General features: G+C 62.3%; 3 protein-coding genes across 4 annotated transcripts in view; 1 reads left to right on the top strand and 2 right to left on the bottom strand.

The window, feature by feature from the left end:
• CCDC78 (coiled-coil domain containing 78) overlaps positions 1-145 on the top strand; it is a 3,203-nt gene extending 3,058 nt beyond the window's left edge. Inside the window, exon 12 of the mRNA XM_023728537.1 lies at positions 49-145. Within this exon, the coding sequence (XP_023584305.1) occupies positions 49-145 (97 nt within the window). The remainder of the gene's footprint in view (positions 1-48) is intronic.
• Positions 146-421: 276 nt separating this feature from the next.
• On the bottom strand, positions 422-1,912 carry ANTKMT (adenine nucleotide translocase lysine methyltransferase). 2 transcript variants are annotated; one of them, XM_004373368.3, is made up of 5 exons: positions 1,617-1,912; positions 1,236-1,340; positions 1,013-1,153; positions 812-862; positions 422-675 (listed from the first exon to the last, which is right to left on the bottom strand). In XM_004373368.3, the coding sequence occupies exons 1-5, from the start codon at positions 1,776-1,778 to the stop codon at positions 430-432; spliced, it is 705 nt and encodes a 234-aa protein (XP_004373425.1). In that variant the 5' UTR covers positions 1,779-1,912; the 3' UTR covers positions 422-429. The 2 variants fall into 2 exon arrangements, with proteins under 2 accessions (XP_004373425.1, XP_023584108.1); XM_023728340.1 differs by having other exon boundaries at positions 436-675; positions 812-878.
• A 3,698-nt stretch (positions 1,913-5,610) lies between these two features.
• METRN (meteorin, glial cell differentiation regulator) lies at positions 5,611-7,684 on the bottom strand. Its single transcript, XM_004373367.1, has 4 exons — positions 7,587-7,684; positions 6,922-7,322; positions 6,003-6,062; positions 5,611-5,927 (listed from the first exon to the last, which is right to left on the bottom strand). The coding sequence occupies exons 1-4, from the start codon at positions 7,682-7,684 to the stop codon at positions 5,611-5,613; spliced, it is 876 nt and encodes a 291-aa protein (XP_004373424.1).
• Positions 7,685-16,348: the final 8,664 nt, after the last annotated feature.

The following is a 16,348-nucleotide window of genomic DNA, read 5'->3' as shown; positions in this document are numbered from 1 at the left end:
GCGGGGACTCACCTATGCCCTAGGTTCACGCCTCCTCCTGCACACCAGGCTGAGCTGGAACAGGAGCGAGCACAGCTGCTGGCCCGGGCTATGGCGGCCGAGGCTCAGCTCTCTGAGCTACAGGAGTACGTGGACCAGCACCTGAGCAGGTGGGCTGAACCCAGGGCCTCAGTGTGTGGGAGGGAAGACGCCACTGTCCCCAGCCAGGCAGGGGATTTCAACCTGGCCCCTCCCAACAGGTACAAGCAGGAGATCCTGAGGCTGAGAAAGCTGGTGGGCACGGGGGACCCCTCGAAAGTGGGGGTTGTGCCACCAGCCAAGCCCCTGCGTCCAAGAACCCGCAGCCGCTAATCCAGGAAAACGGAGCAGACCCTCCTCAGCTAACAGTGGAGCGCCCCACTAAACAAAACTCAGGGCAGAGTCAAGTCTTTATTGCGTCTGACAGCCGGTATGAGAGGCAGGGGCCCCAGGGTCCACAGCAGCCTGGATGGGGGTCCCTGGAGAGAAGGGAACCTCCCTGGCTAGCCCATCACAGTGGACGTCGTAGGCCCAGACTCTGTCCAGGCCCTCACCCACCACAGCCACGGGCTCCCAGGTGGGGAGGGGGAAGCGCCCAGACACCACGCGGGCTCCCACGGGCAGCTCCGCCTGCAGCTTGGCCTCCAGCATTGGGAGCTGTGGGAGAGAAGAGTCGGGGCATGGGCAGGGAACCACACAGCCGCCTACCAAGCTCCACCAGGCCCAGCAACTACCACTGGCTGGTCCCCAGGTCCCAAAGCAGCAGCACCCCCGTGGTGCAGCCCAGACCTACCACGCTGGGAGCCAGGAACACAGACACGTTGTAGCAGTCCCTCAGGCTCACCTGCAGGAAGAAATCCCTCAGCAGGGACCAGGGTCCCAGCCAGGGGAAAGGGCATGAGGGTCATTGCAGCTTCCGAGGCCCAGCCCCCAGTGCACCCAGATGGCAGGTGATTAGATGTGGGGTCTGAAAGGTGTAGAACCCACTGGTTACCTTCCAGAGATCCTCACGGAGGTAGCGGACGTTGCTGGCATAGCCCGCCCTCCACGCGTGCAGCCGTGCCAGCCCCACCAGCCACGGGTTCAGCTCGTAGCCCACGGCCGGGCGGAGGCCGCACCTGTGGGCCGCCAACACCTGTGGGCAGGGAGCAGGCATGGGGACCAGGAGGCGGGGGTGCGGCGCTCGCAGGAGGGGGCAGCAAAGAAGGGCAGCTTACGATCCTCCCGTCGCCAGAGCCCAGATCCACCATCTTTCCGGGGCGACCTCGCATCAACGATAGCACATTTTCCACCTGCCGCGCACTCGCTCCCACGTACGGCACCTGCGCGAGGGGGGCGGGGCTGGGAGGGCTGGAGTCCATTGGCCGCACCCACTCCTCCAGATACCTAGATCACCCTGTAGTGGAAGGGGCTTGCCACCTGGGTTTCCTTCCCTAGCTGCGGGTCCCGCCCCGCCCCACCTGGAGCTGCCGTCACCCTCCCCTCACCTGTGCCCAGCCGCTTATTTGCAAGCTCCGCCCCCGCCCGGCAGGGGCTACACCGCCCTCTCAGCCCCGCCCCCAGCCAGGCCCCGCCCCCAGCCAGGCCCCGCCCCGCACCTGCAGCCGCAAGGGCACGCGACGGAAGCCCGGCTGCAGCAGCAGGGCCCACACGGCGTAGGCTGCCAGGCCGGAGCCTGCCGCCACCTGCAGCAGCTCCAGCGCGCCCAGGCGCCGCTCACGCAGCTCTGTCAGCGCCTCGGTCGGGTCGTCCTGCTCCATGGCTGCGGGACACGCGGCTCAGGATCGCCCCGCCCCCAGGTCCCACCCCGGCTCGGATCGGAGCCCCTTACGCCATGGCTCGGGAGCTAGAGGGGACCGCCCGCCCCACCGCCCCGGCCTGCACCGCTTCCTCCGCCCGCGTTCTCCGGTGCCGCGGCAGAGACGCCGGAAGTGAGGGGCGGGGCCGAGGCCGCGCGGCTGGTCCGTTGCGGCATCCACTCCGGCCGGGCCCAGGGCCATTCCCGCGAGTTCCGCGTCGCGACGGCGTCGACCCTCGCCCCACGGTCGTGGGCAGCCCTAGTGAGCGGCGACCCTCGCAGGGTCTGGCCCCGCCGTGCCCTGTGGCGAAGCCTGCGATAGTCCGGTCGCTCGTTGGTTATTTTGGGCTTGCCCTGGGCGCCGGGGACCCCTTGGAGCGCACAACCTGGCGTGGGGAGACGGGAGACAGCACCCGACCATCTCAGGGAGGGCTAAACACCCTATGGAACGTGGCGCTGCGATTCGACGGGAGGGGAGCCCACGCGGTGTCCTGGCCCAGAGAATACAGTTCCTGCCGAGGCTGGAGCACAGGCGGGAGAGAGGCTCACCAGGGGTCTGCAGCCAGCCTCCCTCTGCGGCTCCATCTCAGGGAGACTGGTGGGGGCTCCACTGACCAGGACACCCCGAAAGCCGGCCAAATCCGGGAGGAGTCGCGAAACGACACTCGTCCGGTCCCTCCTACAGCCGAAGGCAATTAGCTGGGTGGGCTTGAAACTGGAGGAGGGCTGGGGTCCAAAGAAGGGGACGGTTCTGGGGGAGAGGAGGGTTGACGAGGAGGAGGAGAGATCGGGCTGCCTGAAAAGACAGAGGCTGGCTCTCCATTGACTGAGTGTGGGATGGGGGAGCCGGATGTCAGGGGTCTCTGGCGGCTCGCCCAGCCTGGGGGTGGGAGTCAGAGTCCCAGGAACTGGAGACACCACCTTCCTCCAGAAACGTCCAAAAAGACAGGCGTTCCTGGACAGGACGTAGAAAGCCTAGGGGTGAGGGAGCCAAGTGGGAGAACACAGCCCTGGTCAGGCTGATGAGGCAGGACCTCGCCTCACCTGGAGACCACACACCTGTGAGTGTCAGAGCTTGTCTGACCTGCCCCTTCTCAGCCTCCACAGCCCTGGTCCAGAGGCCCAGCCGGGCTGCTTCCCAGACAGTGTGGGCAGGCCTGAGACCACTGCACCCCGCTTCAAGTGTGGAGTGCCTCACGCTCCTTCCTGAAGGACAAGTGTCACCAGGCGGCAGGAAAGCCCTGCTGACCCGCAACACATCCCACTGCTCCCGAGAAGAGAGCACTGGAAAGGAGGTCTGACCCCCACCTGCCATAGAGGATCTCCTGGGAGGCTGCTGTGGGGCTGGGACTGGCCCTCAGGAGAGGGGTATGCCTGGGCCCTGGGCTGGGGAAGTGCTTCCACAACACCCCATTCTTATCTCGCTCCTTGCATTATTCCCCGTGCCCAGAGCAGTGCCTGGCTCCCCAAAGGCCCTTAATAAAAGCTTGTTGGATGAACGCACCCCGAGTCCTCACGCACACACCCCACACCACTCATGTTCACACCGGCACTCCATGCTCTGAGTGCCCATGTGAATTTGCACACACGTGCACTTGGCTTGCACACAGCTGGAGGTGTGGCCCGTGGGTTACCTCAGAGCTGCAGCCCTGGTTCAGCTCCAGTCCCACACACCCTGGCCACGTCCCCCTAGGGCTCACAAAGCCCCTGACCCAGCCCTCTGAGGTGTTCTGGCCATCGCGGTGTGCTCCTGGCCCCGTGAGCCCCACCGGTCTCTCCTCTCTATGTCCTTTGAGAGAAGGACTGGTTGCAGACGACGCACAGGCACTTCCTTGGCCAGGTGGGTAGAGGCCAGGGCCCAGCCCAGAGCAGCTGCCCACCGCGTTTAAAGATCAGGGTGGGTGAGTGCTGCTCAATCTGGAGGGGAAGCCTTCCTTGGGGCCCTCTCCGGACAAGGGGAAAGCCTCCCAGTGGAGACACCTGGGGAGGAAGGGTGGGATCTGAGTCTGAGTCCAGGGGAGAGGTCCTGGTGGGGATGAAAGTGATGGGGCCCTCTGTGTGTTGGTGGCATTTAAAGCCCCGAGGCTCATCCAGTTCTCCAGGGAGGGAATGTGGATGGGGAGGGGAGGTGCGGGGTTGGGTGTTTAGGGAGATGAGAGGAAGCAGAAGGGCTCCAAGGGGAGCAGGGGGAGGTGGAGGGCCCAGGGGAGTGGGTCATCCAGGGGTGCCTCTACCCCCCACCAGAATCCTCACCGGCCCCTGAAGTAAAGGTGTTCTGAGCACAAGAGCAGCCCCCCCTTCCCCAAACGGGCAGCTTTCAGACACCCCGCCCAGAGTGGCGACTGGAGGGGGTCCTGTGCAGGGGCGGATTAGCCGATAGGCAAGGTAAGCATGGTGCTTACCTTACTTATCAGGTCATCTGTAGTGAACAATTTCACTCCTTCACCACATCAAAGACCACTAGGTATGGCTGGTGTCTGTCTCCCAACCCCCCAGCACCTCCCTACAGAATCAAAGCCTCTTCAAATTTACAGTTCTTGACAGGGCAGATGATCCAGTAAGCAAGGTAAGCATGGGCTTACTTGTGCTTACTTACTAATCTGTAGTGAACAGTTTCCCATGTTGGGTTGACACTGGCTGCAATAAGGGGCTCAAACCGAGCAATGATTGTGAGGATGGCGCAGGGCCGGGCAGTGTTTCCTTCTGTCGTGTGTGAGGTCACTGAGTCAGAACCCACCAGACGGCACCTAACGATAACAACGTGTGAAAAATGTGAAATTGTTCGCTACAGATTAATAAGTAAGCACAACTGAGGCAGTGCTTACCTTGTTTATTGGGTCATCTGTCCCTGCCTGTGGGGGACCTCCACAGCCCTGCCTCTCTCCCAACCTCAGTGCTCTGCCTTAACGCCGAGGGGCCTCCTTACCAGGAGCCACGGGCTGAGATGAGGAGTCAGCTCGCTGGCTCTGGCCCGTGGCCCGCGCCCGCCCCACCCTGCAGCCTTTGTGAGCCAGATCCTTCGTCCCGCGCTGCCCTTTGTACTGGATGCTGGGAGGGAGGGGGCGCCACAATGGGCAAGTGGCGGGAAACAGCCCTGAGAGATACCACTGTGCCCGCCGGAAGCAGCAGAGCAGACCCCGCGGGAGACCCCACACCCACTGCTCCAGTAGGGATGCCAGGCACGTCCTGCAGGGCCTCCGGATAGAGGGGCCCATTCTTCCCAAGGGCAGGACGGCCAAGGATGACTCTGCCACTCAGAGGGAGGGAGGCTGGCCCCCGCCAATTTCAGCCTCTTCCCTCACCGGCCAGACTCCGGACTGGGGAGCAGTGTCCGCCTGCCCCCGATCATCTGAGGGACCCCAGGCACCACAGCCTTTTTCCCACTTCTGCTCTGAGCCACGGGAGCACCTTGGAGTTGGGGGACAGCAAGTGAGTGGGGGTCCCTGCATCTCCCACCCCATCCAGCAGCCCCTCCCGGGGCATAGGCGTGGCCCCTCCTCCAGCCTTACTAGCTGGCAGCCCCCAGCCTCAGTCTCCCCCTCTGTGAGGTGAGAACACAGCAGCCCAGGGCTGAGGGGATGACACGAGCTGAGGCAGGGACAGGGCTGGCTCAGGCACAGACTTCATCAACACTGGCTAACGTCATTGATGTTCTTATTATCAATATGGCCTCAGAAGCCCTTGGTATCATGATGCCATCTGGAGGCCCCCTCTCCACCCACCCTCCCACCAGCCCTGCCCCAGCACCCTGTCCAGGGGAGACACCCCCCCCCCAGTGGCACTCCCAGTCCCCCTCAGCCTAGCGCCACCTGGCAGGGAAGCAGGTGGGCAGTGCTCGCGGCCGCATAGGCACGGCCGAACTCCTGGACACGAGGGGCGCAGCCCAGCCAGGCCTCGCCGAAGCGGCTCCAGCCCATGAAGAAGAAGGTGCCAGGGCCTGGGCGCACGCCACAGTGCAGTGGGGTGCGGATGGAGGCCTGCACCTGGGCCCCTGCGCCCCCCGTCCTGAACAGTGGCAGCGTCTGGCGGAGGACACGGGTGGCCATTACAAGGATGACAGACTCCTGCAGCTCCATGTCATGGGTGACCCCGTGGATGGCCCCGTGGATTACTGTGAGAGACACATGGCCAGTGGCAGGCGTGCAGGGAGGGCAGGCCCCGGCGTCCTCCCACGGCAGACACTCACCAAAGTCGCTGGTACACGCAGCCAGGAGGAGCTCGGTGTCACTGCAGGGCCTGCAGGCACCTGGGAATGTGGGCCGTCAGCCTAGCCTTGCCCATCCTGTATCCCCCCAGGAGCCTCCCTGACAAGAAGGGGAGGGCCAAGCAGCCAAACTCCTCTCTCAGACCTGGATGGCAGCTGGGGACCCCAGAGCATTGGAGGGAGCCCCACAGCACACATGTGCTTGCACCCGGAAGCCACACCTCCACTGGGGTGCACTCATGTGCAAACACGTGGAGGCCTGGGGCTATGCCCAGCACGGGGCGGGGGAGGACACCCCCACCTTGCATTTACACACCCAGTGCCTGGAAGTCCCCTGTGACCTCCAGGACCAGCCAGCTTCAGGGTGGCAAGGATTATGGTGGGCTCTGGGGCCTGGCCTCGGGTCAGGGGACAGAACAGAGACTCCCATCCCCTGTGAGGTCAGGCTGCAAGGTCCAGAAAAGTAAAGAGCTGGGCCTGCTGCCCTGCGGGGAGGCGGGTGGCGTCTCCATGGCAACGGGGCAGCACACTGGACTTTTGTTGGTTGGCTGGGGGAGGGGAGGGAGGTCACGGCTGGGCCAGGGGGCCTGGGCAGCTTTGGCCATCCCCTCCCCCACCCAGTCGCAACCCTTCAGGGACCAGCGGCAGGAGGTTGCCCTGCCTGGCCACCCCCCTCCATTCTGCCCTCTGTCAACAGCTTCTTGTCTAAGATGGATCAGGAGGGGGCACCCCAGGTCCAGCGACCCTTCCTCCTTTGGGTCTCACTAGCTAGCCCTGTGGTCTTTGACAAGCACTTGGCCCTTGGGGCCTCAGATTCTCCCTCTGTACAATGGGTTTGATGCAGGCACATTCCCATCAAGCCTTCATGACCCCACCCGGCCCCACCTGGATGGTCACTCACCGTCCACACCGAGGCCATGAGCCTGGGGCAGCAACTCAGGAAGCCCATCCTCCCGAAGCTCAAAGCGGAAGGCGGCCACCCGGCGGCTGATGTCGCGATGCAGTGTGGCCTGTAGGAAGAGGGCCCGGTGCTCGCCGGGGCCCCAACGCACACAGCGGCCCCTGGCTGGGCCTGGGCCCTCAGCCAGCAGCAGCTCCAGGGCGCCACTGGCCCGCTCAGCAAAGACCTGGGCGCCTGCGAAGGGTTGCGCGGGCCGCAGGCAGGCGACTCCAGGCCACGCGCCAGGGTCGGGGCGGCCCAGAGTCAGGCGCAGTGCCCCGGCTGGGTACAGCCACTCCACGGTGCCCTCTGCACAGGCCAGGGCCAGCTGCCCCACGCTGCTGGGCTCCTGGGTCAGGCCGCTGGGGACAGGACCGGAGGCGCTGAGCCAGCGCCCCGTGTCCCCGCCCGGCCCAGCCGCCCACCGCATCTTCTGCATCCGCCAACAGTCGCGCCCACTTTGTGGAGGAGAAAACTGAGGCCCAGCGTTCGCGGGACGCCGGGGGAGGGGAGGGATTCGGTGCCGGTTAGACAGCCCCCCATCCCAAAGGGTGGGTGCCGCCCCCATCCCTCCTAAGGGGGACCCCAGTCCGGGGGGACCACGCTGGCTTCCTCTCGGGTCGTACCTGCCCCTCCAGCTGCAGCGGTCCCCGGAGAAGCCGGCGCGGGCGGCTGCGGCCAGGAGGGCGCAGCAGAGCGCGCGGAGCAGAGCTGGGGGAGGCATGGCGCACGGGCACCGACCGGGGTCTCGGGTCTCGGGAGCCGGCCCGAGGGGACTGGGACGGGCGGCGGCTGAGCACCCGGGGCGCCGGCCGCCCGCCCCGGTGCAGCCCCACAGCCAGCGGCCGCTCGCCGGCCAGCGCAGCCCCCTCGGTCCGCTTTGGTGCGCGGCGAGCCGGGGGCGGGGCGGCGGCGGGCGGCCAATCGCGACGCTGCCCCGGAACTTTCCGCCAATGGCAGCGGCGCTCGCGGGGGCGGGGCTGGTAGCTGGGAGAGGGGACCCGCGGCCGGACGCGCGTTCCAGCCCCCGACCCTCTCCCACCCCCAGCCTCGTTCTCTGGGCGGCCCCTCTCGGCCCCCACGTCTGGCTCGCCGTGCCGCGCGTTCCTGGTCCTGCCATTGTCCCCGGAGCTTTTGGTCGGGGCAGGATGCAGGTGGTGCCCGCAGGAACATCCTGGCTGGAGGCCAGCTCACCGCGAGGCATGGCCCCTTCCAGCCCACGTCCCACCCCCAACCTGGCCCTGCCAGCCCCTCCCCGAGAGGCAGCGGGTACCCCAGGGAAGAATGGCCATCACCTGGACGCGGAGACTGCCGGGCTGCCTTCCCCTCACCTCCGGGGAGCTGGGCTTGGAGCTGGGCACACGCTTCACCCCAGCTCTAGCCAGGGCCTCCAGGGACCAGCCTCTGGATCTTGGGGAGACTGGCTGGCAGAGAGGTGAGAGGCGTTGTGGAGAGGGCGGCCGGAGCAGGCTCAGACCCGCTCTCCCAACAGCCTTTTTCTCAAGCCAACACCGTGACTGCATGTTTGTCAAATAAATGACAGTGACGCTGTGGCTCTCTGGAGGAGTTTGAATGACCTGACAACAGGCACCAGGACACGGGCTGAGCAAGCTGCAGCATCGGCCCCACAAAGCCCGCACGAGCTGAACCAGGGCCGACTCCCAGAGAGAAGGAACTGCCCGGGGGTCAGTGTGAAGACCCAGGGGAGTGGTGGGAGACTTCCCTGAGGAAAGACCTCTGAACTCCGCCTGAGGGTGGGGAGCCACTGGCCAAGTGGAGAAGGGAGAGGGTGTTCCAGGCAGAGGGGAAGAGGTTACAGGTGTGGATAGGGCTCCTGACTGCTGAGTGGGTGAAGGCCCAGGGCCAGGAGGAGCAGGGGAGGGGCCATAGGTCAGATCACAAACGGCCTTAGGCATGGAGGAGTTTCAACCAGCGTTGATGGTGGGACCCCAGACCAAGTCAGGTTTCCGGAGCTTGCAGACTCTGTGGAGTCTGCAGGATGTGAGCCCCCTACCCCACTGCCTCCCTTGCCAGGCCTGCCCCTCCGGCCCTCCAGCCCCACTGGGCTGAAGGCACATGGCTGGCAGAGGTCAAAAGGCCCCAGGAGAAGGGGAAGGCTGGTGCCTGCTGCCAGCCCTTCCCCTGGCTCCAAGTCTCCCAAGCCAAAGAAGGGCCCAGATGGCCCCAGGGCTTAGCTGGCCTCTTGCCCCAGACAAGGTGGGGGTCATAGGGGGTAGACAAGACCTGGGGCTGAGCATCTGGCAGAGAATGAGGCACTAGTGGAAAGAGGGGAGAGGCCGTCAGGCGCAGCTGCCCCTTTCCAGAGGCTGGAGGGCCACTTTGGGGCAGTCCTTGGGGCAGCGGCCAGCCTAGCCCAGACCTGAGTCAGCTAGTGGGCTCCAGGCGCCCTCTGCTGGCAGCATGAGGAGTCAGCTGACTGGGCTCTGGCCAGCCCATCAGGCCTCACCTTCACCCCTTCCCCAGAGGATGGGCCAGTGATGCTCATAGTCCCAGGTGGCCAAATGGCTACTGAGGCAGAGCCCAGAGCTGGCTCCCTCTCAGTGGGGGGGGGGGGTCTTGCCTCGTGGCCCCTCCTCCCTGCACTCAGGTGGGGACGACGCCACCCTAAGCCTGATATCCAGCAGTGGGGTTTCACGCAAACCAATTAGCTGCTTTTCCTGAGAGCCCCCGTGGGCCAGGTTCACTCATGCGTCTGTTGAGCACCTCCTGTGTGCAGGGCCTGTACTGGGATCTGGACCGCAGTCACAAAGGGACAGGCGTGTCCTTGTCCCCGTGTTGTTTGCAGTTCGGTGGACACAACAGCAATCCCAAGAGCAGCAATAAGAGTCGGTGTTCGTGGGTGTCTGCCCTAGGCCCGGCTCTGAGCTTCAGCCCCCACTAACATGTGAACCATACATACACGTGAACCCCACATGCACACTTGCACACGCCCATACATGATGCCCGTGCACACATGCGTACAGGACAGCTGAGTTAAAGAGATGCCCCGGGCAGGTGACAGCATGGCTGGGGTGCTCAGGGAGGGTGACTGTGAGAGGTGACATGTGAGCAGAGGCTGGGAGATGGAAGGAGATGGCCGTGAGCAGACAGAGGCATAGGGAACAGCGAATGCCAAGGGCCCGCAGTCAAGAAGAGCAGTGCCCGGCCCCTGCTCCACCTCCAGGCAGACCAGGCCCCAAGGCAGACTCCAGAAGCCCCTGGGCCTGTGGCTTGTATGGAGATGGGGCTGGGGGACTCCGAGGTCCTGACCTCAGCCCTCATCATGGCCCAGGCAGGCAAGTGAGCTCAGGGGTGGGTGGACACGAACACCTGGGGTGCAGATGTTGGCTCTGTGACTCTGGTTTGTCCTTTGTTGTCTGTGTCTTCCTGTGTGTCTCTTGGAGTCTGTCCCCAAGTTCTCGGTCTTTCTGAAGCTCTGTCTCTGTACTTGTCTTTTCTCGTGTCTGTGGGTTGGACTGTGTCCCTCTAAAAGACACACTGAAGTCCTAATCCTTGTAGCTGTGACTGTGACCTTGTGTGGAAGGAGGTCTTTTGAAGATAGTCAGGTTGACATGAGGTCACACGGGAGTAGAATGAGTCCTGATCCCATGTGACTGTGTCCTCATAAGAAGCAGAGAGGACACACAGGGGAAGACGGCCACATGATGATGGAGGCAGAGACTGGAGTGATGTGGCCTCAAGTCAAGGAGTGCCATAAGCCAGAAACGAGGGGAAACAGGAAAGATCTTCTCCTAGAGCCTTTGGAGGCAGCACGGTCCCGCTGACCCCTGGAATTCAGACTTCTGCGTCCAGATGGCGATAGAACAGCTTTCGGTTGCTTTAAGTCCCTCCCCCCAGCTCTAGCCAGGGCCCCCAGGGGTTTGTGGTCCTTTGTGACAGCAGCCCCAAGAGACTGAGACACAGGTCTTTCCCCAAGGGACTTGGCAGGGCTGAGGCACCAGGAGCACGGAGACCTTTTATTATTATTATTATTTTCACGCTGTAAGTGAAAGTTTACAATTCCAGTTAGTCTCTCATATAAAAATTTATACATACATTGTTATGTGACCCTAGTTGCTCTCCCTATACTGTGACAGCACACTCCTCCTTTCCACCCCAGATTTCTCGTGTCCATTCAACCAGCTCCTGACCCTCTCCGCTTCTCATCTCACCTCTGGACAGGAGCTGCCCATTTAGTCTCATGTATCTGCTTGAACTAAGAAGCACAACTCTTCACGAGTATCATTTTATGTCCCACAGTCCAGTCTAATCTTTGTCTGAAGAGTTGGCCTCGGGAAAGGTTTTAGTTTTGGGCTAACAGCAAGTCCGGGGGCCATGTCTTCCGGGGTCCCTCCAGTCTCAATCAAACCATTAATTCTGGTCTTTTTACTAGAATTTGAATTCTGCACCCCACTTTTCTCCCGCTCCTTCTGGGACTCTCTGTTGTATTCCCTGTTAGGGCTGTCATTGGTGGTAGCCGGGCACCATCTAGTTCTTCTGGTCTCAGGCTGATGGAGTCTCTGGTTTATGTGGCCCTTTCTGTCTCTTGAGCTAATATTTTCCTTGTGACTTTGGTGTTTTTCATTCTCCTTTACTCCAGGTGAGTTGGGACCAATTGATGCATCTTAGATGGTTGCTCAGTAGCTTTTAAGACCCCAGACGCCACTCACCAAAGTGGGATGCAGGACATTTTCTTAATAAACTTTGTTATGCCAATTGACCTAGAAGTCCCCTGAAACCATGGTCCCCAGGCCCCCACCACTGCTACTCTGTCCCTCCAAGTGTTTGGCTGTATTCAGGAAACTTCTTAGCTTTGGTTTAGTCCCATTGTGCTGACCTCCCCTGTAGTGTGTGCTGTCCTTCCCTTCACCTAAGATAATTCTTGTCTACTATCTAGTTAGTGAATAACCCTCTCCCTCCCTCCCCATCTTCGTAACCATCAAAGAACATTTTCTTCTGTGTTTAAACCTTTTCTTGAGTTCTTATAATAGTGGTCTTATACAATATTTGTCCTTCCGTGACTGACTAAATTCACTCAGCATAACGCCCTCCAGATTCCTCCATGTTATCAGATGTTTCACGGCTTCCTCGTTGTTCTTTATTGTTGTGTAGTATTCCATTGTGTGGATATACCATAGTTTGTTTATCCATTCATCTGTTGATGGCCACCTAGGTTGTTTCCATCTTTTTGCTATCGTGAACGGTGCTGCAACGAACATGGGTGTGCATATATCTATCCGTGTGACGGCTCTTATTTCTCTAGGATATATTTCAAGGAACAGGGTTGCTGGATCAAATGGTACTTCTATTTCTAGCTTTTTAAGGAAGCGCCAAATCGATTTCCAAAGCAGTTGTACCATTTTACATTCCCGTCAACAGTCTCTCCACAACCTCTCCAACATTTATTATTTCGGTTTTTTTTTGCATTAATGCTAGCCTTATTGGGGTGATATAGTATCTCATTGTAGTTTTGCTTTGCACTTCTCTAATGGCTAATGATCGTGAGCATTTCCTCATGTGTCTGTTAGCCGCCTGAATGTACGAAAACCTGTTTGAACGACTCTGCACAGTTCAGAGTGACCTGGTTTCTGTTCCTGGCTTCCCCAGAGGGCCTTGGAGGAGCAACCTGTTGGGGGGCTGTGGGTGGAGGCACTGGTGGCCTCAGCCAATGTCACCCGACATCACCCCCGGGTCTGCCCAACCTCCAGCCATTAGACTGTCCCTCATATGACAGGTTTTAGGGGGCTGATGGTGCCGATGCTGGGACATCCCAAAGTGGAGGACTACCTTCTGTGGAAGGAGCTGCCCCACTGTGAGCCCGGCCTGAGCAGGGAGAGGCGCCCCTGCTGTCCAGCACAGTGGCTCACGGGGTGCAGGGCACACCGACAGGGACGCTCGCAGTGCTGGGGCCACAGTCAAGGAGCGCTTGGGACCAAGGCAGGGGGCTGCGCTGCCGGAGGACCCCCTGGGGGCCATATGAAGAGTGGGCAGGAGATGGCCAGGGATGAGGGCCAGGAATAGCGACCCAGGCGAGGAAACAGGTGGGCAAAGGCCCAGAGGACAATGCAGCTTAGAGAAAACCAGGAGCCAGAAACCATGGCCAAGAGAAGAGGGCAGGGCTGGCCCCACCAGGCCCCTCAGTCGTGGGAGAAGCTTGGGCGTGGCCCCCTGGGGACAGAGAGCAGGGACAACAAGAAAAGAAAGAGAGATGAGAGACAGCACAGGGCCTCCCGCCTAGGTCTCCAGTTTCACTAACAGCGGGGGAAGGAGAGATGGGGGCTGACCTAAAGCTGGCTCCTCCTTGTCCCCAGCTGAGCCTTGGCCATCCTGTCCCCCTGCAGCCAGGACCTCCCAAACGTGCCCTCAGGCTGGCCCAGGGGAGAGTGTTGCAGCCTGGGTGGGGCCAGAAACAGCGGGGACAGTCCCCATGCCCAGGGGAAGGTGCCAGGAGCTCACCAGCCCCTGGCCCCCCGGCACCGTATGCTAACAGTGTCCGTGCTGAGCACTGGCCTGAATCGCCTGCCTAGCGGGACTGACGTTGCTCAGGGTGCCCGAGCGCCCAACCGCCAGACGGGGCCCCCCCAGACCCGATCAAGGAGCCAGGCCATCGCTGCCGACTGCTCCAGCCCCGCCTGCCCACACCCCCACCGAGCAGGTCTGGCCTGGCCTCAGGACCCACAGCGGAAAGGTTCCTGTCACCGGGAATGTTTTTCCCCCTTTGACAAGAAATCCACCTCCCCCCCCCCCCCCCCCCCCCCGCATCTTCTTGAGGAGCCAAAAATGCAGCTGCGGATTGCGGATTGATTTGCCAGCGAGCTAAAAATAACCACCAGCCTCCAGCCAGGGCCAGGAAAAGATCCCATCGCTAGGAGACGGCCGTTACTGGGAGACTGCCATTGCTAGGCGACGTGGGTTGCCATGGCGACAGCCGGGCCCTGAGTCATCCTTGACAAGGGGGTGGGCCAGGTCCCCTGTGCCCACTCTGCCCCGGGTGGTCAGGACCTGGGTCCCAGGGGTCCCAGGAGGCCGGATGGGCAGGGAAAAGAGGCTGGAGGGCCGCAGAGAGACCCACCCTCCACAGCCACCCCAGCCGCACAGTTCCCACGCCTGTGGGTGCCTCACTCTGGCTGAGGGGTGTCAAGGACCACCAAACACACCTATGTCTTTCTGGCCCCCCACAAGCCTCTCCCCAGGCCCTCTGGGTCCTCCTGTCCTTGAGAGGGGATGGCGCTAAGGGAGAGTGTCCATCTGGCCCCAGTGGCTTCAGAGCAAAAATAATCACTTGGCTGGGGACTGGGGGACTTTCACCACTCATACTGGGTCGAGACCTTCAGGGCACCCCCTTCAGACCCCAAACTCACTTCACAGGTGGGGCTCAGCCAGGGGAAGTGTGGGCCCGAGGAGCCCCGGGAGGGAGGATCTGGGCCTAGGCCTGTGGCTGCAGGGTGCAGGGAACCCACAGGGAAATGCCTGGGGCCACCTGGGGCCGAGGTGCAGGGACATTTCCAATGAGGCATCAGGCCTGGGCAGCTCTGCCCCCGGGCTGTGTGTCTGCACTGACCACTGTCATGGCAGCCCTGCCCCTGAGAATGGCTCCCTGGCCCACAATCCTCCCATCTCCAAAGGCAGGGGCCCCCAGGACCCCAGGGCTGGGATCCCAGCTCCAGGTGAGAGCTGCTCCAGGTGAGGGGGCGCTCCAGGTGGGGTATGCTCCAGGTGAGGGGTGCCCCAGGCAAGGCCCTGAAGGAAGGCCAGTGTGGCTGGAGCTCAGGATGCCAGGGGCCGGGTCTAAGGTGAGGCTGTGGGTGGCAGCTGGCCACTTAGGGCTTCGCTGGCTGCAGTGAGGAGTGGACAGGCCCCACCTGCAGTGTAAAGGACCCTGTATACTGTGGGAAAACAGGTGGGGAAAGGGGTGGGGAGCCGGGCAAGGAGGCGGCTGCCGCCACCCACAGAGGAGCTAGCGAAGGGGCCTGGCGTGGGAAGGGTGACAGGGTGGGGAGAAGTGTGGGATCCCGCAGGCAAAACAGACAGGGCGTGGACAATAGTATCTCCTTAGCATCCCCCCGAGGAAGAGTGCACCTTTGTCCTGCTTCTTCAGAGGTGGGCCGGCCTGTGGGGGCCTCTTCCAGGCCAAGTGACCCAAATGCCATCACATGTCCTGGTGTCACACACCTGTGCACTTGGGGTGTGTCCATCCCAGCCCGACTCGGGCACAGGGCTCAGCACACGTTCACCGTGTTCGCTGCCTGAAGTTCTGGCACCCGCCAAGGGGCGAGCCCTGCAGCGTGAGGGTGAGACCCTCTCCACCTCTGCACACAGGGATGGCAGTTGCTATGGGAAGGCCAGCCTGCCGGGTCCACGATTGGTGTGGACAGGCTGGAGGGCGTGCTGCTGGCCATTCCGAATGTCTTCACGGGCCCGTTCTGTCGACCCCACCATGAGCCTCTTTGATCAGTGCCATTCCGTGGTCCCCACCACACAGACGCCACTTGCTCACCCCAGCAGCACGTGCCCCCTTCTCCTTGCCCCCACAGTGGGGTGCACCAGCCTGGCTCCCCCTCCCACCGCCCCAGACCTCATGCCAGAACCCCTGGGCCTGCTTCCCACCAACATGCTGCAATCCTCAGCTGGCTTCGTGTCTGCTAAGAGTCTCTCAGCCCTGAGGCTCTCAGACCCGGGCCCTCCACCTTCCCTGGTCCCTGGAGACACCAGGATGGGGCCCAGTCCATCCTTGCCTGAGCCTGCCCGGAGACCTGGAGCCTTGGTTCTCAACAACACCCATGCCGATGCCCCCACCCTGCCCTCCACTGGCCTCCTGTCCCTTCTGGAGCACACTCTTCATCTCCTTCCAGCCCCAGGCTCTTTGCAAAGCCCTTCCGGGACCACTCCTCCATCACCTTGCAGGATCTCAGCTCACTCCCTCAGGATCCCCCCTGACCACCTTCGCGAGGCCACCAGCAAGTCACCCTCGTGTACTTTCATCAGACTTGTCACTCTATGAAATTGTCTGGTCCAGTCATTCGTGTGCTGGTTCTGCTGGCGTGCGCGCGCGCCCCCGGGGAGGTTTCAGGCCGGGCCCAGCAGGTGCGCATCGATGTCATCTGTGTGAAGGGGCCTGGCCGGCTGCGCCCGCCCCTCACCGCCCAGCAGAGGGGCCAGAAGGAGGGGGGTCGGACCATCCCACCTCCTCAGACCCGGCCTCCTCCTCCCCACAGGTGGCAGCCAGGGGCGGGGACGCACGAGGCCCGCCCCCTAGCCGCGCAGGACCGTGCACTCCCGACCGACCGACAGCGCGCGGGGACCTAGTCCGCCCGGCCCGCAGGGTTTGGGGTCACCCGCCCGAGGGCCGCTCTCCGGCTGTGCCCCTCCCTGCCCTCCTTCCCCTCTT

This window comes from Trichechus manatus, unplaced genomic scaffold (genome assembly GCF_000243295.1).
Source record: "Trichechus manatus latirostris isolate Lorelei unplaced genomic scaffold, TriManLat1.0 scaffold00024, whole genome shotgun sequence".
Taxonomy (NCBI): domain Eukaryota; kingdom Metazoa; phylum Chordata; class Mammalia; order Sirenia; family Trichechidae; genus Trichechus; species Trichechus manatus.
The sequence above is the reverse complement of the archived record's forward strand: the minus strand, read 5'-3'. Positions and strand labels throughout refer to the sequence as shown.

What these genes read in the sequence shown, in the direction of transcription:
- ANTKMT (XM_004373368.3), bottom strand. Translation starts at nt 1,778, where the DNA reads ATGGAGCAGGACGACCCGACCGAGGCGCTGACAGAGCTGCGTGAGCGG. An exon ending in GCTCTGGCGACGGGAGGATC is followed by an intron (nt 1,154 to 1,235) that starts GTAAGCTGCCCT and finishes CCCTGCCCACAG; the next exon opens with GTGTTGGCGGCCCACAGGTG. An exon ending in TCCGTGAGGATCTCTGGAAG is followed by an intron (nt 863 to 1,012) that starts GTAACCAGTGGG and finishes TTCTTCCTGCAG; the next exon opens with GTGAGCCTGAGGGACTGCTA.
- METRN (XM_004373367.1), bottom strand. Translation starts at nt 7,684, where the DNA reads ATGCCTCCCCCAGCTCTGCTCCGCGCGCTCTGCTGCGCCCTCCTGGCC. An exon ending in CGCTGCAGCTGGAGGGGCAG is followed by an intron (nt 7,323 to 7,586) that starts GTACGACCCGAG and finishes TCCTGTCCCCAG; the next exon opens with CGGCCTGACCCAGGAGCCCA. An exon ending in TCATGGCCTCGGTGTGGACG is followed by an intron (nt 6,063 to 6,921) that starts GTGAGTGACCAT and finishes CCACATTCCCAG; the next exon opens with GTGCCTGCAGGCCCTGCAGT.